The following is a 21,784-nucleotide window of genomic DNA, read 5'->3' as shown; positions in this document are numbered from 1 at the left end:
CTCTTGATCTAAGTTCATGTCTTAATCTGAGTGTTATGAGTTCAAGCTCCAACATTGCGCTCCATGCTGGGCATGGGGCCTACTTAAAAAAAAAAAAAAAAAAGTTATCTTTCTGTTTTTTAGCCCAGTGTTACCCAATTATCTTAGATTCTCAATAGGCCATAATTTTCACTCATTTAAAAACAGAAGTTTTCCTTGAAAAACAATTTTCCTACAAATATCTTTTTCTTTCCTACGAATTTCTTAAGATTCTACCAAAGTTATGACCTTTTTCCCCAAATGAAAAGTATAAATTTCTACTGTCCTTTACTTTGCCTTCCTAGCAGCAGGAGATGATAAAAGTTGCCAAGGAGGTCAGTTATACTAAAAATCCTGTTTGTTTGAGTTCACTTAGTTCTAGAAAGCCAAGATGGAAGATTGGTTGGCAATCAGGGAGAGCAGATGTCCCATATTAGTGGAAGGTCATTAGCCCTCATATTGCACTGCGTGGTTACTCCCAGCACTTTCTCTGTGCTTGGCACCTGTAGATGTTCAGAGGATGTTGTCCAATGATGAGCAGAGTTGCCTAATCTAAAATTTGTCTCTAATGTTCAACAAAGTATTTAATGTTCAAAATTTTTTAGCACTAGGAATGGAGTTTCAGGCCTTTTGCCTTTTTTTTTTTTAAGCAAAAATTGCATAGCCAACAGAATGATTTTGAACATTAATGTGAGCTACAGGGAATTTTTCAATAAACAGAGTCATGCAGTCAAATATTCCCCGCCCAGATTTTTTAAGAGACTCTGGTGAGCATGCCACAGAACCCTTTTGCAATCAAGAAGTAAAAGCAGATCATTCATTTAAAATTAATCTTTGTCAGAGTTTGGTTTTATTTATGAATTATTTATTCATTCCTTCAGCAGATACACATTAAATACCTAACACAGGGCACTGTTCTAGGTAATGGGATATAGCAGTTGAGAAGACAAGTTCCTGCCCTTACGGAGCTTATATTTTAATGGGGACGCTCCGGCAAGTGTGGGATGGGAATTTGCTATTTTTGTATAGGGTGATCGTGGAAGACCTCCCTTATAAAGTGACCAGAAAGAAAGGAGGGAATGAGTTCGTCTGTCAGTCAGCAATAACTGCACGGTGGTCTGGACTCCAAGATTATTCAGACATTACCATGCAGCATGATTATAATCTTCGATCAAATTTATAAAACTATCCCGTGTTTATACTGACTTTGTAAAATAAGAACACTAAGATGGTTCTCAGGGTTAAATGAGGAGTTTTAAGCATTTGGCACAGTGCTGGTACATGGTAAACAGTCAATAAATATCAGCTACACCTGCTTCTACTACCACCACCACCACTAGTAACTCCTAACACAGCCAACATTTTCCTGCATGTCTGAGTTGAATCACTAATTTTAACTCCTAGAATTCGCATCTCTGCTTTTATGATTTTTTAAATATACTTTATTTTATACCAAATCCTGATTAAGAGTTAATCCTTAATTAAAACACTGCTTCTATTTTTCTGCACATCGTGCTTCTCAGAAGCAGTAAGAAGGAATGCTGCATAAGGATTGCGTGGGATGGTTTTATAGTCCTTACCTCTCTTCATAGCTTGGGTATGCTGCTAAATATTACCTAAAAATAATTTTTATCAAGAAATATTACCTTGGGATACTGGATTGGCTAGGGCACTGACATCTCCCATTACTTCTAAAAGGTTTTGGAGGAAGCAGAGCAGGCAAGCTAATGCCTAGGTCCACCTGTTTTCTAGGCAGAGGATGAGATTGGAGTTCCAACTCCTCAAACCTGCTAGTTTTTTTTTTTTTTTTTTTCTTAAATAGTATAGTCTCCTTGGGAAAGAAAGTCCCAGGGCATTGTAGAAGGGTCTGCTTGCTTCTGTATTAGTCCAGGTTAGAATATTCTTGGGTAAATTACCAACTATTTTTCAAATTTGTAAAACATGATAAGATGATGGCAGAACCACCCCATGCAAATGCAGAATAACATACAAAAAGGTATTGGTTAGAATTAAACAGGAGTCCAGAGTATTGGGCAAGGAGCATATGACAGTTCTAGGTTAGGATCCCATTGTAGGCAATGCTCTTTTCCAGAGCTATGAGACTTGACTTTTGCCTTTGGAATGACATGGGTGTTGCCAAGGGAGAAGAACAAGACAGAAAGGAAGAAGACACAGAGAGCTCAGGCAGAGCAGTGGGTTGTTGTACTTCCCTAGAAACCACAGTGACTCCATGGAAGATGTTCTGCCCTGTCTGTGGATCTGTATAAAAATCCCACTACTTTCTAAAAACTGTCACAGCAAATCTGCTTTAGACAGCGTCAGGTGTATCTGTAGGGCTTATGTATTTGAAGGGCACTGAACTGACTTTTGCCTTTCTTACTCTACAATGAGCACTTAATTATTTTCAGGTCTGCTACTGAGTAGCTGTCTGACCTTAGGCAAGTCACTTAGCCTGTTTGGGATTCAGCTTTCTCATCTGATGAATGATGAACGAGATTAGATATTTTATTATGTTCTTAAAAAAAATAGCATCCTAGGTTTCTTTCTTTGTGTGCATGAGGGGAGGAGGTTAAGGTAGAATGTTAATAGACCATTACACTAGGAAAAGTTGCATGATTAGCTATTTCATGACCCATAAGCAGACTTTAAACATTTTTCCAAGTTCTTATTTATGGAGATTTAGTTGGACCATAGACTAGAGTTGGCTAATTAGAAAAAAAACATTGGTTATTAGTATATTCACATAATCTCAAAGTATCTTCTCACAAGAATTTACTAATAACAAAAGGAAAAACAGAAACCTTAATTGGGTTATTAAAGTTAACATCACTAATAAAAGAACAAGCAGATCACATGTACCTCATAATGTGATGCTCTAAGAAGGCCACAGCATCACTTTGGTGGGATTCCTGCCCCCATGAGGCATAATTTGAACCTAATCACGAGGAAACATCGGACAAACCCAATTTGAATTATTCTACAGAATAATTGGCCTATGTGCTTCAAAAACGTCAATGTCATGAAAGACAATTGTATCATTACAACAGAGACTGGAGAGACATGATAAGTACATGCAACATGTCCTAGATTGAATCCTGGGCCTGAAAAATTTTATGTATGTATGTATGTATGTATGTTAAAGGACATACATGAGACAGTGAAAAAATTTTGAAGTTTTTAGATTAATAGTATTAATTTTTTGCTGATAATTGTACTGTGATTATGAGAAGAAACTATCTTTAGTTTTAGAAAATACACACTGAAGTATTTAGAGGTAAAAGGCATGTCTGCAGTGTCTTCTAAAATGGTTCAGGAAAAATACAGAGATGGATAAAGCAAACATGGTAAAATGTTAGCATTTGAGGAGGTTGAGGTGAAAAGTATATGGGAATTCTTTGTATTCTTGCTACTCTAAGAATGAATCATTTTAGAAGTAAAATGTTGAAATTTGGAGATAATCCCATTAGCTGTATAAGTCTAACAGGATTGAAAGAAAATGGCAGCATCCTGTTTCCTCCCCCAGCTACCGGTGTAGGGGGAGCTTGGTGCACTGATTTAGGGGTATGTAGAGAACTGAGTAGGTCCTGTTTGAAACCATCTGTTCCTTACCTATGACCTCACTGTATTTGCTTATTCATTTATTCATTCCTTTATTCAACAAATATTTATACAACGTTTCCCATGTGCCAGGCCCTAAGCCAAATGCTAGAGTTAAAACAGTAAATAGGATGGACAGTTTGGTGGACAGGGACAAATATAAAACAACTTCACAAATAATCACCAGTTTTGACAAGCCTTGTGAAGCAGAAGCACAGCTGAAAGGGTATGACAAGAGGGCCTACTTTACCTGCAGTGTCAGGGAAGGACAGAAGAAGTGACATCTAGGTGAAACGTAGAGGATATGTGTGGATTGGCAGGGTGTGAGGTGGTGGAGAGTAGCGAAACTCCACGGTGGAGACATAGCTTGTGTGAAGGCCCTTAATCAGGAAGTAACTTTGTATGTTGAAGGACTTGGAAAGTCAACATGTTTGGAGCATAGTGAGCGCATTCTAATATATTTATATATACAGTGGAAATGTATTAAGCTTTATAAGCAGAAAATGATATGAACTGGTTTACACTGTTTTAAAAGATCACTATCTACTCCATGATAGTGGCTTGGAGGGAGGCATGGACAGAACAGAGATGAGTTAGGAAGTCATTGCAGATGTCCAAGGGAGGAATGATGCTGGTTTAAACAAGAGTGCAAAGTGGAGCAGGACTATGGCAGATTTGGATATCTTCTGGAAGTCTAATTGATTGCATAAGGGAATCCAGGTAGCAGTAGTACAAGGAAGATATACAAGTACTTGCCTTGGATGACTGGCAAATGGTGAAGCCATTGACCAGGAAATAGAAGAGATATTAACAGGTATAGAGGAAAAGGTAATACATTCAGTTTTGCACAAAGTTTTAGTACCTGTGCATCCTCAATATTTCAGTAGGTGGTTGGCACCAAAAAGAGTGGTCCGGGATGAAGATGAATCATTAACACCTTCATTTCATAGTTTACATAGAACATATAATATTATTTTTATATAGGTTAAGTGATTTCTTCTGGCGTACTGTTCCCTCAAGCCTTGGGAACCCGACTCCTTTGCTCCTCATTCTCATATCGAGCGCACTTTGCACAGTGCCTTTGATGAAACATGTGTTCAGAAAAGGCTAAATAAATGAAGTCAGAAAATAAGGCCCATGGGAGACCTAGCAGGTATTAAAGTGCCATGTGTAGTTGATATTTGAAAAAGCAGGGGAAAATGGGACAGTTTGAAAATAAAATATAGATCAGTATGCTCCTTTTGGTATGGTGACAAATACTATAGCAATTCTTAAAAAATCAACAAAGGTTTCATTTGGTCTCTGGGACCATACAAATGACCTTGCAGGACAAAGAGCCAGATCCAGAGCCTGGGCGGCTTCACTCCAGTGCTGTCTCTTTCCTTGCACACATGCATCCCCATTACTCTACTAACCATTTGACAAGGTGCATGAACTTCATTTTAGCCAGGGTGTTAGAAACTTGGAGAATTTGTATCATTCGTGTTTATTTAACTCAATATAGCATAATAGAGCTTTCATGTTTCTGATAATTCCTGAAACAGCCTGACAGTGCCTTAACCACTATTTATTAGTTTAATCACAGTATAATGGTGGATAATATTTATTATCTCAAACATCCACTTCATTTAGTTTTTACCTTCTTGCCCTTGTAATTCAACAAACCCATTCTCACCTACCCTTATTTTCCGATCCCCTATCTTATGCTCAATCTTTTGTCGTTTTTTTCTTCGATGACTTGGCATTTCGGTTTGACTCCATTTTATTCTGATAACGTGTTTGTTTCAATCCCATTGTAATAGTTTCCTTGGGCTGCCATAAAAATGACCACAAACTGGGTGGCTTAGAACAACAGAAATTTACTCTCTCACAGTTCTGGAAGCCAGAAGTTGTAAATCAAAGTGTTGGCAGGATCGGTGTCTACTAGAGACTCTGAGGGAGAATCTATTCCATGCCTTTTTTATGGTTTCTGGGTGGCCGTTGGCAGTCTCTGGCATCCCAAGGCTTATAGAGACATGATTCCAATCTCTGCCTTGTCTTCACATTACCTTCTCTTCTGTGTGTCAGATCCCTTTCTTTTATCTTATAAAGACACTTGTCATTGCATTCAGAGCCCACCTTAGTGCAGTTAGAACACCCCCCCCCAAATATGGGATGACCTCATCTCTCATCTTGAGATCCTTAACCTACATCTGCAAAGACCTATTTTCCAAATAAGATCATATACACAGGTTCTTGGTGGACATATCTTTTGGAACAGGGTAGGGGGTTTACCATTCAACCCATTACAAGCTCATAGTATCAATTTAAAGTTTTTCTCCAAATTTTTCCATCCTTGTTTTGTTTGTTTATAACTGATTGTTTATAAGTTAGAGTGGTAAGAGGACTTGCATTATTAGGGTAGACAGGTAGTCAATGGATGGGAGTTAGAAGGCAACCATTACCTTAGTACAATGAAGTGTTTTAAATGGATTGTAGCTTTCCTGCAGTAAGATGCACTGTCTCCCTAAGAGAAAGCACTTCTAAGCCAGTGAGAGTTTCCAAGATGTATGTCTGAAACTTCATATAAAATATTTGATCCATAAGAACCCAGTAATCCTGCCTGATATTTAATAATTTGATGATTAATGAAACACTGTGTTTTTCAGACCCCTTTTATGTACGTTAAATTCATGTCTCTGGCAGTTCTGTGAACCAATAGCTCCATGAGAAGTGCCACGAAAGGTTTCTTTTGTCACACGGATGCACCACAGGTGCTGCTTATATGACATAGCAAAGTGACAGTTTCCCTCGGGTTCCCCTCGTTTACTTCATCGTGCAGCACTGGCTCATGAGGTTTAATGCTCACTTGATGAGGCTTAAAAGAGTTGGAGTTTGTGAAGTACTTAGAACAAGGTCTGGCACGTGGGCAGTGTACGTGTCTTTGCTCTTACTGCTGCAACGGCCACCACTTCCAGTACTGTTACCTGGCGTGAAATGTTACATCAGCCTCATCTGGCACATCTTAATGTATTCGTAAAGCCCTTCTCCTTGCGACTTTGGTTTCCCACTTCCATTTCCTGGGCTTCAGCTATATTCTCCCAGTACACACACTCTTCCATGGGCTAAGATAGTTGTAACAAATTGCTGACATTTTTATATTCTTTTTCCTCAGCATGTCTATGAGGTCCACAGAATTTACTGTTCTTGGGCAACTGATCAACTACAGTTGCACATCTTCATTATCAGGTCATGCTGGGCTCCCCGTTTTTATTTACTTAGTTCAAGAGCTTTACTAGCTACTAAAAGGCATTTTTATCCTGAACCTGATAGCTTTAAAAATTAGTAGCCAGTACTCAGGGTCCTTTCAGAAATAGAGCTTACAGACAGAAATTCTACAGATACAGATAACCTCATTCAAAGCCATCTTTTTTTTTTTTTAATGTTTAAAAGCTCAAAAAGCAGCCTTATGTTTTAATATTTTTCATCTTTTATACTGTCTTTCCCATAGACCTTATGTTCTAAATTAAAAACTAGTCTCAATCAATGTGTATATTGTTCCCTAACTGACTATAGTACCCTCACATGGCAGCCCCGATCCAAGGCTTTAGTTTTTCTAGTCTCTCTTTCCTGTGGAACACACAGTTTATCTAAATTGAGAAGAATTCCTTTTTTCCTTCCTAAAATTTGGAAGAGGCTCCTGGCTTTGAGGAACAATGCCGAGAGCTCTCTTTTCCTGGTATTTGCCACTGATACGAGCTTCCCCCACTAAATTCCAAGTCTGCATCAGGGAGCAGGTCTTAATTCTGCAACTCGCTTCTCTCCTAATAACATGTGAAATTGAGTACAGAACTGGCTATGTTTTCCTTTCATTCATTCCTTTATGCACTCAACATTTTTGAGCATCTACTTGCACCATATATTATATCTCTCATACCCCTGAAATGTGACCTACAGTTTAGCTTAATGTCTGAACAATAGAGAGGGACGCAGGGGGGATTCTTGTACCTTGCACCTCAGTGCCTCACCTGGCCCAGGCTTTTTCAAACAGGTACCTTTTATGACATTCCTGAGAGGTCATCCTCAGGCTTTGCTTGCATAGTCAGGTGACCTTATGTCCAATGCAGTACAAAGCACTCAATTTATTTTTTGAACAAAATAAAAACTTTTTTCTTATATTGATCTAGAAATGTACTGTACCTACATACAATAGTTCAGCTCTTTAGACCTGATATTACTCAAAGTAAATATACGATATATTCTCTCTACCATGATAACCTTTCTTTTGGTGTGCTTTATCCCCCCCTTCTCCACTGTCTTTCTATCTTTTTCTTTTCTATAAACTACCTCAGATTATTCAGTCCCCCCTCATATACACGGTAGCCACCTCTGTCACCATCCTGGCCAGCCTGCTAGGAACACACTCAAATTTGTCAGAATTGAGCATAAAGATTCCTGTATTGCCTGACTTGCTGGTTCAGATTTTGCTCAGTCTTTCTATGCAAAGTTCAGTCTTCTCCAGTTAATTTTCCCTCTTTCTTTTCTCTTTCTTCCTCATAGGGTACAGTTCTCCCTATTTAGATGAATCTAAAAACTTCTTTCCTTGTCTCTTCTCACCAATAACCCCCTCCATAGGTCTCCGCATTCATTCATTCAGCAGATCTTTATTGGGAGCCTACTTCAGGGAAGGCATTGTTCAAATTGTTTGAATTGCTGGAGAATACACAGCAGTGGGGGAAAAAAAAATAGACAAACATCTCTGCCTTTGTGGAACTTACATGCTAGTGGGGAAGGCAGATAATAGATAAAAATAAGTTCTAAGTATATTAGAAGTTGGTGAGTGCTCTCGGAAAAATAATATAACTGGGCGATGGTACTCAGGAGTGCCAGAGAAGGTTTAGTATTTTAACTGGGGTGGTAGGGGGATGAGAAACAAAACTAGGGCCTCATTTTTCCTCCTTTTGGTAGCCTAGCAGAAAGCTGGTTCAACAGTTCTGAGTTTTCTCAACAGCAGGAGAGGCTGAACCAGCCATTGGCTCCAGAAGCTCCCTTTTCTAATAGGGCCACTTGTAGGACCAGTGTCTTAGTCTGTTCCAAATGCTGTTACAAAATAACATAGACTGAGTGGCTTATGAGCAACAGAAATGTATTGCTCACAGTTCTGGAATTTGGGAAGTCCTGAGATCAAGGTGCCAGCAGATTCAGTGCCTGCTGAGAGCCTGCTTTCTGGTTCACAGGAGGCACCATGTGTCCTCACATGGTGGAGGGGGCTAGGGAACTCGGTGAGATCGCTTTCATAAGAGCATTAATCTCATTCATGGGGGCACCTAAGCATCTCCCAAAAGCCCTCCCTGCCTAATAACATCACATTAGGCATTAGGTTTCAACATATGAATTTGGGGGTAGGGGCAACACAAACATTCAGTCCGTAACAGGGAATTTCTATTATCACAAACTTGCCTAAATACGCTATCAGTCTGTAAAGCAGGCTGCTGGAATTTTGACGATGGTGTGTGCAGACCGTCTGTGCCCTACCTAAGCAATAAGACAGTGGGCGTTTGGGGTGGACTCTACCTGCTACTCTGCCTTCGTGTCATTCCCTCCAATAAACCTACTGTTTTCTCTCTGTACCACTTGGCACGAGTGGTGAATGTCCATGACACTTTTATGGGGCATCGAAGTAATCCTCGTTGTGAAGGTGACATTTGAGTCAAGACTCAAGTGAGAGAGGGAACGGCCAGTGCAAAGGAAGGAGCATATGTTATCTGTGCCAGAGCAGAAGGACAGGGAAGGGAGGCCAGAGCATGCAGTGCCTTTTAGGACTTTAGCCTTTACTCTGGAAGAAATGAGAAGCCACTGGTGGATTTAAGCAGAGGAAAGACATGATTTGAACCTTAAGTATTAACAGGATTATTCTGTCTTCTTTGTTGAAAAAAGGCCATGGAGAAGTGGGGGACAAGGTAGAAACAGGAAGACCAGCAAGGAGGCTCATGCAGCACCCCAGCCGAGAGCTAGCAGCTTGGAACAACAGGCAGCCATATAGGTGATGGATTTTGAAAGTGATGCAACAGGCTGTTCACATCAGATGTGAAACAGACTAGCAAGAGAAGATTCAAGAATGACTAAGGTTTTAACCTGAGCAGGTGGAAGATTGGAGATTTTTTTAAGGAGGGGCTCAGATGGAGCCTAAAGTCTAGTCATAGCATTCTCAATCCAAAATGACTAATTTCATCTCTATATCATTTCTGTATGTGTCTGTCTTCTCACGAATCTGTAAGCTCTTCTGAAGTCAGATGCTCTGTCTTGTTATATCTCCAATATCACCTTAGCACAATACTTGGGACATCAGTAGTTTTTTAATCAATGTCTATCAATTATTTTTAAAGAGTGAGGATTTAGAATTAAGTTTGTGTCTTGATAAACTAGATGTCTGTAAATAATCTGAAATTCCTAGAAATGTCAAATGATCTAATTTTCCATAACAATAGGAAAGGCCTTATACTCATTTTTTTTCTTGTTAATGGCTTTATATGCTTATACCGTGCAGTGTTGAATACAAAGTAGCTGTTTGTTTTTTTCCAGTAATTCTAGATATAAGTTTTCGTTGTTATAACTTTGAATTTCAGGTTCAAGGAGATTGGTCCATTTACCAGATGCCACCATTCAATGAAATGAAACCAATCTAAATTATTTTTTTCAGTGACAGTATATAAAATATACAACAAACACTGAACATTTGTGGGAAACGGGGGAGCAAATTTTTGACGTTATGTCTAAGACATGGCTAAGTTCTAAAATAAAACCAGGTTAAGGACCACAAATTTAAATTAAACATTCATTAAATTCTCAGCATGTTCTCTGCTGCTAGGCCATCTGTAGACAGTCTTGGTAAAAAGAGTCTACTGGATTGCTCATCAAAGTGTCCCACATAGGAACATCATTCTCCCCAAGGCCACTGCTGGGCAGCAGGCTCACAGGGATCACTCTATTCATGATCATACCATTGGCCCGATTGCCTGATATCTTTACTAATAGCTTCCTGTTACAAAAGTGAGTGTGAACATGTGGTTGTTACAACCTAGATAGAGACAGACATGGGGAGTGTCTATCTCCTAGAATAATTAGCAAATGCTTAGGGTCATGTTCAGTTATACATGTAATGGTAGTTCAGAACTACCTTGTGATTTGATAACCAGTACCTTAAGGAAGAGTATTGATTGAGCTTGCTCTCTACTGTGTATAGATTTCAAATATTATTGAAAATCGAGTAGATTTTCATTTGGTCATGAACACGAATAGCCTAATCAAGACAGAGTTAAAACTTTAAAGCAATGTTTAGTTAACCTTGACAACAGAAGTATAGGCATCAAATACCAGTTCACGAGCACTTTTTTATACACTGTAAGCACTGTGTTCTTCTGGATTGATAGACTTCTGTGTGCTGTGGCTCGGTTTTCTCAGTTAAGTCTCAGAACTGAATACCGTTCAGCAGTGATTTGCCAGTTGATTATGGCTATATGATGATAGCTTCTCTTCCCACTTTAGTAACAGGTGACTTCTGTTTCAGTTAGAGAAGGTCTGTACTTTAGGTTTTGTTTGTTTAACCTGGGAAAGTTGATAAATAATATTTGACTGTATTCTTAATAGTTCCTAATGAGAAATATTAAGTCACCATACTGTGAGCCATTCACTTCCTAATATCCCACCAATGTCAGCCCAACTGAGTGCCAGGTGTCATGTGAAAAATAGCCAGAGACACCTGCCTGAATATGTTGGTCTCTCTGAGTAAGGTTCTCCTTTGTCTGTGTTAGTAAGGAGCTCAAAGTGTTTGAGGAAGGAGGAAAGTTAGGCCCTTAATTAAAGCATGCGGTTTGCCAATGATTGCTTCAGTGATAAAGGTCTCAACATAGACTTAACATTGTCTCAGAGGGTTCAGATAGGAATAAAAGAGTTCTTTCTCTCAAGAAACTTCCCAAAATGATGCAATGTACTAGCAGACAGGCTATCTATAATATTAAGTGGTGAAGTGAATATTAGCCCAGGAAGTGAAAAGGATGGGAGAGAATTCACCTCAACATTCTCATTTGAATGCCACTGTTACTCGTCTATTTCTAATTCCATTCCAGAATAGGCATCTACCAGTAATTCTTACATTAGCAGCACCTTGGTATAATAGGAGAGTTTGATGAAGAAAACATGTATATGCATCTAGAAATAGGTGGATATGTTCTCAGTAAGGATATACATGTGTTTTGCAGGTTAAGCCACTCTGCAAAAAAATTTTTTTTTTTATCAAATACCTTATTCTGACATCATTTACATCTAGATTTAAATCCATACTTTCCAAGGGAACATGTTGTTTTATACTCTTGTCTCCATAGATGTCAGGCATTCAGATGCTATTTTGCCAGCTTATGAGAATTAAGGGCCCGAAGGTAGTGAAAATTAATGTATAGGAAGAGCAGCAACAATAAGTCATGCTATAATGTGTAGAAAACTAGAAAGCATCCCTACCAGTCCTTAAAATATTTGGCTGAGAGCGGTGCACTGGGTGGCAGGAGAAAACTGATTAACCTTTTACCCCTAAGAAGATTCCTCAGGCATACAGTACGCTTAATGCCAAGAGACATACAGTTACTTAATAGCTGTTCGGCATCTCCGAAAAAATTACAGTTATTGTAGGAATATCATTGATAGATTATGGTTCTCAGGGATCCTGGGGAATAAAACCTGAACATATTTCACGTTCTTTTCTTTGTGTTGTGCTGGCTTTTGTTGGAAGTCTTTTTGAGCAGTTAAATGTGCAAAAGATGAGCTCAATGGATAGGAGGAGGAGACATAGGAGCTTGCAAAATTGAATACCCTGCTAAGATACTTGTCCATTCAGCAGCCTCAGTAGCTGAGCACCGGGCCTGATCCTATGGGGATGCAGAAGCAGTATAAGGGTTAGCCCCTGCTCTCCAGAATCAACAACTAATTGGAGCTATGCAGTAATTAAACAGCAGAGCCAAGGAGTGCCATGATGTAAGTGCTTCAGATGGCTAGAAAGAACAAGGAAGGAAGGGGACAAGTGTTGTCTGGCTTGGTCAGGGAAGACTCGTGGAAAGGGCCTGAGCAGAGCTTTGGAGACAAGGAGGTTAAGGTTAGCAGGGGCAAGGTGAAGGAGCAACCTTCCAGAGTGAGCAGAAGTTTTGAGTTGAAACCAAAGCTGAGGGCCTTGGCGGGTATTCCCACCAGCTGGTCTGGGTGAAAAGAATTTATGTGACAAAATGATGGGAAGATTTGGTTAGAAAGGCAGGAAACAGCCAGACTATGAATTGCCATGGAATTCAGGGCAAGAGTTTGGATTTCATAATCTGGGAAAAGGAACGACAAATCTCTCTTTCTTGTGAGTAGCTGGGAGGCAGTATTTAGAATAGAATGGAAAGAAAGTGCAAAGCAAGAATACCAAAAGGAGGCAGTTGTCTTAGTTTAGAAATGGCGTAAGTACCTGGGTTGGGATGGTGGAGCTGAGCATTCAGTGAAGGAATAACTTCATGCTTCAGAGGAAGAAGAGAGTGAATACAAAGCATACTGACTTTGCAAGGGTAGTTTGCCAAGAATTCGAAAGTCATTGAGAAGACAAAAATGTGGAAGTTTGAGCTAGATCACAAGGAGGAAGATGATGACTTTGGTTTCAGGCAGGTTGCATCAGAGATAATGGTGGTCCTTCATGGCAGGGTCATGAAAACATCTGAAATTACAGACTGGAATTTAGGTGAGGATGCAGGGCATATCCCAGAATCTGTTCCATTCATTGTGGGGGGAAAAAAAAAATTAGTCTCAAGTGAAGCCAGCAGAGGAGTCAAGGCTTATCCATGGGGGAAATAGCTACCATTCAGTGAATGGTAGCTTTCACATTCCACACAGCAGGATAGAATAAAGAACCAAACAAGAAAGGTGAATGCATGTGCCAGCTGCCTTGCCAGGAAAAGTCCCGCAAGCTGCCTCCCAGTACCCTTGCTTATATCCTGGTGGCAGGAACTCAGTCATAAGCTGCGTAGACCTGCAAGAAGACAGAGAAATGAAGTGTGCCTTTTGGGCAAACACAGCCTGGCCAAATAACCAATTACAGGGATGAAGGGGGGAATAAATATTGGAAGAAAATGTATAACCAGGCCTTTCTTTTCCTTTACAAAGGCACCGTGGCATTGACAGGTGGAGTTTGATAACTGCCTAGGGAGGGAGCTGATGCATAGCAGTGCAGCAGTTAAGAGCCTGGACCCCGAAGTCCTCCTGCCTGGCTTTGAATCCAGGTCGTTCTAAGATATCAAGGGGACACAGTATCAGTACCTTCCTCTTTGAATTGTTGGGATGATTAAATCAAATGCTGAATATAAAACATAGAACATGGCATTTAACACTTCAGGACCACTTGATAACCGTTTGCTTTTATTATTTAAAAGTAAAGTAAAAAGTTTCTGAGGGTAGAGTTTTTACATATAACTTTTCCATACATTCCTAAAATTGGGAGATGTATTTATATGATAAGATTTGGAACGATTTACATTGTGTGTGTGCGCGGAAATAAGCTAGCGTGTGCATGCTTGACTGGGGGTGGGGTGGCGTGGTGCCTAACAAACCGTATGAGTGACTTTCCTACGGGTTCTGCATGTTTCGTTGGCACTCCTCAATGGGCTCTTGCCCCTTTATATCAGTTTTGATGTGAAGCATATTTTCCATTAAGAACTTACAGGCTCCCCCTTTCCACTGGTGTAACAAAGTGGGAATTGTGCATGGAGGCTATCCTTGGATGGAAGGGGCTCAAAGATGGCACCGTGGAGTGGGTGTGCTGTGTTCACCTGTAGAGGGATAGACAGCTCTAAATTTCAGAACTCATGTCGGTCAAAATCTAAAAATCTGGCCTGTCCTTTATTTAGAAGTGGTGATAGGGGAGAAGTGGGTGAAAGCGAAGCTTGAGATTCCGACTTTGATGTGACCGTTTCCTTATGATTATAGACAATGAAATAGCTGTGTTGAGATATTTTTTTGCCATTACCTAAATGCTCTTTTGCTTCTCTCTTTTTCTTTCTCTAAGCCCCTTCTTTGTTCTGTGGGTTTTCTTTTGTAACTCCTCCAGACTACAGCTTTGTTCCCCCTTCTTCCACTCCTTTCTGGTCAGGTACTGCTTTACTGCTTTTATATGTCTTTTCCACTTGCTTCTGTTTGCAAATAAAATATTTTGACCTCTGTGTATGGCTTCTCATATAGATGCATCTCCCCACAAGTAGTCCCTAGAGTCTCATTCCCACTGTGTAGTTTCCTCTTCTCTGTCGTAAAGTCATTGTTTGTCATGACATTTCATGCCTCTGGTCTTGTGTGTGTTCTCATGTTATGTATTTCCATTAGACATTTTTAAATTTTATTTTATCCGTTGGGGGAGAGGTTGGAAAGGGTTGAGGGCTGAAAGTATAAAGTGGGGGATGAACCACTCTATTAAAATCATTACTTGAGGCTTAGAAATTTTAGTTGAGGAAAGCCAACGTTTACATAGTCCCAATAAGAAAATAAACAGAACCAAAAGCCCAACTTTGTGTCCAACTAGAAAAGTAAAGTTCGTGTTGCTTGGAAGGATGACTGTGCCCATCAGTTTGTGTACAGGCATTCTGGTCTTGATTTCTGTCACAAGCCCGAGAATTTAATGGCTGTTTATGTGCCAGGTAGGGGCATACATTATGGCTAGGTCAAGTATGTTTTCTTACAGATTTTTAAAAATTAACCTGGAAGTCCCGGTGGAATCATAACCTTTAGTACCAGAAAGACCTTAGACATCAGCTAGCAGAGACCTTTCATTTTATAGGTGAGAAACGTGTGGCCTCGAGGGTTAAAGAGACCTATGCAAGGTCGCATGGTTACGTTGATGATTGGTTTTTCCATCACAGGGGTGTTTTTCTGTGCACTAACTCTGAGAGTAGTGCCCCAGTAATGGGACCGGTTTCGGTAAGAAAACTATGAAAGTGGTTTGTGTTCGAACAGTAAAGTAAAATGACCATATTTTTACTCCCTTTACAGTTCTGAAATCTAGGGCATCGCTCTTCATTTATCTTATGATAGACACCTGGAGACTCAAAGACTGTCACTGCAAAGCCCAGAGTAATAGGCTAGCGCTCCCTGTCTCCAAGTGGGCAGGCTCTTCCAGGCTAACACCAGTCGTAAGCTCGGCTGCCTGGGCGCTAGGAACTGTTAAAAATACAGATGTATGGCATTTCCCATTTGTTTTTTTCTTATACTTCCGTTCCTCTACCGTTTAAGGGTTATAAAGTCCCACTGTTCCCAGGTGAGTGATTCTCAGAATCACTGCACGTGTAATTGAAAATACTTTATAACCCCAAGGAGCAACAGGTAGAGAAGTAAGTATGAAATGTGTCACAAAACACTAGAGAAGAACAAACGTACAGCTTGAACTGAGTTTTTCTTTCAGGGTAGGGCAGGTTAGGACAGGGAGTAAGTTAGCTCTTCTCCTACCATAAAACAAACCTGAATATAGAAAATGAACACACTGACCTCTTGTTTTTGAGTACATTCCTTCAGCAAAGTTTTCTATACCTGCAGTATTTGTTTGAAAGAAAGAGGACAAATTGATAGTGTTTATGTGTTCTTCCAGTGAAACCTCATTTCAGCTTCACATAATGAAATTCTATATAAAACAACAACTGAGTTTGTCCCCAAATAGTTTTAACCCCCCCCAAAAAAGGCTGGTTGGGGGAGGAAGAGCCATTTAACTAGAAGCAATGACGTGGATTCAGGGAGAATTTCAGAGCAAACCATTTGGTTGTTTTGAGTCTCAGTTGAAGAAATTATGAGGTAGAAATGTAAAGCTTTGACCTTAGAGGTTCTTGTTAGAAATGGATTATCATGCCATCAATAGGAAATTTATGCTACTTCTTTTAGATTCTATCTCCTTGGATAGTAATTTAGATATTAACTTTTTTTTTTTTAACAAAAACTAGTCCCTACTTTGAGGTTCTTATGAAGAATGAAACAGAACAATGCTTCTTTAAGCGTTATGAAGTGAACTTGACTACACCTGACTGAATTGAAACAGTTGTGCTGCTTTCAAGCTCCTCCGCCATTATCACGAGTCTGTAGTGAAGTCATGGCTGTGCATTTTGATAGCATCTAGAACATTCATCTGAGTAGGCGCTGATGGTTGTTAAACGCAAATCAGTTCTGACTCCCCATCATTTCTTAACAGTGCTAAGTCCGAAAGTGCTGGGCATTGCCATTGCTCGGTATGACTTCTGCGCCAGAGACATGCGAGAGTTGTCCTTGCTGAAAGGAGATGTGGTGAAGATTTACACGAAAATGAGTGCGAATGGCTGGTGGAGAGGAGAAGTAAACGGCAGGGTGAGTTGACCCTCTCGAGGTGCTTGTGCAGGTGAATGAAGTGGACCAGGCGGTCGTTGGCACCCCCTGTGGGGCCTGGGGAAAAGCCTTCACCCCACAGAGCTGGGGCTCTGGAGCGTGGTGGTGGTCCTCACTGAAAACAGGCACTCAAGAAAAATATGGTGAATGGATACGATCGTGGCATAAATAAAGTTCACCTGGGCAAGTTTGATGGCTTCCTATTTGGAAAAGGATTGAGGAACATTTCAGTTCTTTTTAGTCCATAAGCCTCAGAGCATAAATTTTATGTGGAATACAGAATATTTATAAGAGTTGCTGATGTAAATTGGAAAGAATGGGACATAGCACCCTTGTCTTTGTATCCTGTTCTAGAGCAGAAACGGGAAGCGTTAAGTAGGAGAGCCCTTATTACACTTAATTTACATATTTGTTTGAGTGCTAGCAGATTAGAACACTGTGTAGGCTTATTTTATTCCTCTGTCTCTATCATTCATGCTATCAGGCTTCTAGGGCAGTTAAATCAATCTTCCTTACCTACAGTGGCCATAAAATCCCAGCTTAATCAGGGTGTTATAAAAACGAAATGCTCTGTTTGTAGAACCCTTTGAAATGCCAGATGCAAAGTCATGTTGCTACGTTGGTTGCTTTTTCTTTTTTAGGTGGGCTGGTTTCCATCCACGTACGTGGAAGAGGATGAATAAATTGCACCCCAGCGTTGCACCCTGCACCAGAAATCTCAGAGAAGGGATACACAGAAGCCCGCACAGCATTGTGAATTAACTGAAGTGTTTAAAAAGCCGCATTTCTGGCTATTCCTCTTCCCCTCCTAAGTCTTAATGCTGGGATTTCTAAAGATGCTGGTACTGACAGATTAATGGCTTGCCTCGAGCTGTGCAAGAAACAGCCTGCCAGTCTGTCATTGTCGGGGACCAGGGCAAAGCCCAAAGCCGCTTTTCCCAAAAGAGCCCCGCAAACACATTGGTTCGTGTTTCTTTTTACTCCATGCGGTCAGACACCATGAACGCCAGCTATTAGTAAATGTGGAACACATATTTACTTTCTTCTCACGTGCCATTCCCAGAATTTTGGATGGTACAAAGAAGCGGAAGTTTCATTTTGCTTTTCCCAGCATGAGGAAAAATTCGAGTTTCGCTATTTGGGCAGCTTATGGGAAAGGTCCAGCACTACTCGTGTCTTCAGTTGTCTCATAAGGTGACTCATTGCCCGGCAAACTCTTTAACCCCCAGATGTGACTCATGATAAAATAGAAGAGGCAAATGCTCAGGTTTGCTTCATAAGTGACGTATCCCAGAGGGGTTTTAATTATTCATTTGATGTTCTATTTGCAAACTTCTTTATAAAAAAAATTACATAAAAGCGAGTGTCTTCCTATGAAATTTTCACAGCCTTTGTGATTTCGTAGGGTTATTTTGGAAATGTGTACTTGATGAAATAATCTGGGCTGGGTATGTTCTAGTTACAAGTAACCTGGGTAAGGTGACGTTGTTTACAGAAATAGATCAAGGGCTATAATTGAGAGTAAGTCATTTTATAGAAGCAACATCTATGAAAATAGGCCTTCTTGCCCGCCCCCCCACCCCTGCAAAAAAACAAAAAAACAAAAAACTGGTACATATCTGCTGAATCTCACATTTTCCTGAAGTATACAGCAGCACAAATAACTTTGCTGCGGATCTTGTAAGGGAAACACAGCTGGGTCCTTTATGCATTTCTGGGAGGGGAGAGTCCCTAAGGCTTTTCTGGTCTTACTCGCTGTGGGCTCCCTGCTTCTCACTAGGACCTTCCCATTTGCAGGCCCTTTTGGGGTGTGTGCTAACTGGCAGGAAGATCAGTTTTGCGGTGCGTTTATTTGACCAAGCTTTTACTTTTTATGTGAGAAGTTTAAATATGTTCTTCCTGGGATATAGAGTCCTCAGTCAAGGCAGTCAAGTTAAGACACTAACTTGGCCCTTTCCTGATGAAATATTTTCCCCAGAGCAGAAGTCTTGTTCCAACACGATTCAGAGACTGTTTCATGCTTGAAGACAACAAAGCAGAACATTAGAAGCATTAACTTACTAGAGCCAAACTAGGAACATTCGGTTCTGAAATTTTAGATCATCTCTGAAATATGAGGTAGGTGTGGCCTGCCCTCTCCCCAACCCACTTTAATGCCAGAACTTGATGTTCAGTAGACACATCCCCCTTCAGAGACCTTTGTGAGCTAGGACTTCTCAAAAGATAGATTCAGGATCTTTACCTCAGAATTATGTAAACTGTGATTGCATTTTAGAAAAGTTATTGTTTGCTAAAACCAATTAAGTTTTTGTATATGTGTAAATGATCACAAAAATGAATTTTATAAAATGTTCTTTCTGTACAGTCAAGTTGTACCCTTGAGACGCACTCTTGGAGTGGATTCTTCCCTATGAAGTCTTATCTGTGACTCTGTGTCTCGGGAATGTTTTGTCTGTTACTGTCAGCCAAATGTCATTATGGAGAAAGTCGCGTCACACAAATTGAAACACTCCTGTGTACAGTACTGTAGCTTGTACTGTTTCTTTTATTGTTATTTTAGCCAATAGCCCTCCTCCTTTACAAGTGGTGTTTGGTCTTCTTGTTGCATTTCATGGACCTGGGGGCTTCCTAGCAGAGGACATTAGAGCTCCTTTTCATAACATTACCGATTACATCTTTGTCTATGTTTAATACTTTGTACTGGAAATTTTAAATGCTGCGGATTTGTGTAGATTTCTAATACCAAAGACAGAAGTAAACATTTCTTTCCATATGCTTTGTCTTGCCTGTATGCTGCCATTGTGTAATATGGTGAATTAGAGTGGTATTTCACTTTGTAATATTTTGTAAATATGTCAATACAATAAATAGTTACTACTTGCATTAAATTGATTTCTTGAGAGTTGAAGAGTCTTTCCATGAACAATTCCATGATTCAAAATATACCAGCCTCAGAATAAACATGGGAATAGAAGCCCTAATTTTGATTAGAGTTAGCTTGGGATTGCTGCCTCAGTTATGAACAGTGACCTGTAAGATATGCTTGGTGGTCACATACAATATCCACTGACATGTTTACTATGTGTCGCACACTATTCCGAATGCTTTTTGTGGACTAACTTAGAACAACTCCAGAAGGTAGAACCCTTCGTTATCTCCACTGTTTCAGATGAAGAAACGAGGGCAGCACGACCCAGATCACGCAGCTGGTAAGCGTCAGTACTGGGGTTTTGACTTTGGCAGTCTGGCTTCAGACCCTGAAGAGCCACTACTACCCCATGGTACCACATTTTAGGAGGCGAAAGAGAGATGATACATGTTTCTAAGATTACATAGCCAAGAAGCTATCTGATGCAAAATAGCGGTTTAAACAATTGAAGATGAACACAATTCAGGAACATTTGCCCGTTCTTGCCTCGTAGAAGAAAACCTCAAACAGATATTTCCTAGAGTGACTGTGTCAGAGATTGAACCTTTTCTGTCTTGATTCAAATTTTGCACAGAAAATAATGAACTGCTAAAGCAGAAAGATCCAGAGGCAAGTTTCCTTTGGCAGAGCCAGCCTGAGGATCGTCCGCGGTAGGTGGGGCCGGGCTGGCTCAGAAGAGGGTGGCAGCCTGTTCCCTCTAAGGGCCAGGAAAGCCTTGCTCCCCAGGAGTAGACAGCAGTAGCTTCTGCTTGGCATCACCAGCACAACTGCACTCAGAAATACAACCCCCCCCCATTCCCTTATGGTACAGTGGGTTATCCAGCCCTCTTCCCTTCACTTGAAGAGCCTAAGCCTTTGGTGTTTCTGTTTTATCCCTTCACTTTGACTTTTAACATTCATGTGACTTTTAGACCTATCAAATCATCACCATCCTCACTGCCACTGAGGACTCCCTCTTTATTACTTAACATGGGAATATATGCTTTATAACATTCCCTTGTGTTTTGTCTTCCATCCAGTGACTGATATAAACTACATGGATACCTAATCTTTAGGTCCAACAGCCGTACAGAAGAGCGGTGAGAACTTGGCCCCAGACGTCAGACAGCACATCTGGGTCCGTACCCCATCAGGCCACAAAGACCTCAGCCAATCATGATAAGAATGGTGCCTGTTTCAGAGGATGGTTGTGAGACTCAACTGAGGTTGTACCTATACAATGAAAGTGTGTCTGACATATCCTGAACCATTTTTGCCATTATCATCATCACCCTTGTCAGATGGATTTGCTGGCAAATTTGGGTAGTTGCCATATTACTCTTTGAATTCCTTTAGCATAATTCAGCCTTATTTATTGGATTAAGGAGCGGAACTCTGCAGATACTAAATTAGTCTCTCTAGGAAGGAAATTCAACCCTCTGATGTCACAGGAAGAGTGAGAGAGTCCTAGCATCCGTCAGATCTGGGTTCAAACCCCAGCTCTCCTGTTGACTTTTCTGAAATCAATTTCTCTTCTATAATAAAGGGATAATTATAAGTGTCTGAGGGGCTTGTATGAAAGATAAACCATAACATGAAAAAGGTGCCCAGCAAAGAGCCTGGCACATGGTGAGTACTCAAGAAGTGTTGATCTCCTTCCCTTTATGAACTATAAAATACTCAGGAATCAAGTTATATATTTGCAGCTTTTATTTTGAGTACTAGAGTTAATGCTTTGTTTCTTAAACATGGTTTAATTTTGAGCATTCAAATTACAGGTGGAATAAAAGGTGTGTGTTCAGGAAGATTAATATGCAAACCCACAAACAATCTCAGAAGTTGAGTTTAACAGCTCCACATTATGTTCACTAGGAAAAT

General features: G+C 40.3%; 1 protein-coding gene across 1 annotated transcript in view; it reads left to right on the top strand.

Moving 5' to 3' along the window:
* VAV3 (vav guanine nucleotide exchange factor 3) overlaps window positions 1-18,556 on the top strand; it is a 352,065-nt gene extending 333,509 nt beyond the window's left edge. Inside the window, exons 26-27 of the mRNA XM_021690322.1 lie at window positions 16,829-16,980; window positions 17,640-18,556. Coding sequence (XP_021545997.1) covers window positions 16,829-16,980; window positions 17,640-17,681 — 194 coding nt within the window. The 3' untranslated portion in view covers window positions 17,682-18,556. The remainder of the gene's footprint in view (window positions 1-16,828; window positions 16,981-17,639) is intronic.
* The last annotated feature ends 3,228 nt before the right edge of the window (window positions 18,557-21,784 follow it).

This window comes from Neomonachus schauinslandi, chromosome 4, assembly GCF_002201575.2.
Source record: "Neomonachus schauinslandi chromosome 4, ASM220157v2, whole genome shotgun sequence".
Lineage (NCBI taxonomy): Eukaryota > Metazoa > Chordata > Mammalia > Carnivora > Phocidae > Neomonachus > Neomonachus schauinslandi.
This window is presented reverse-complemented; position numbering and strand designations above follow the sequence as displayed.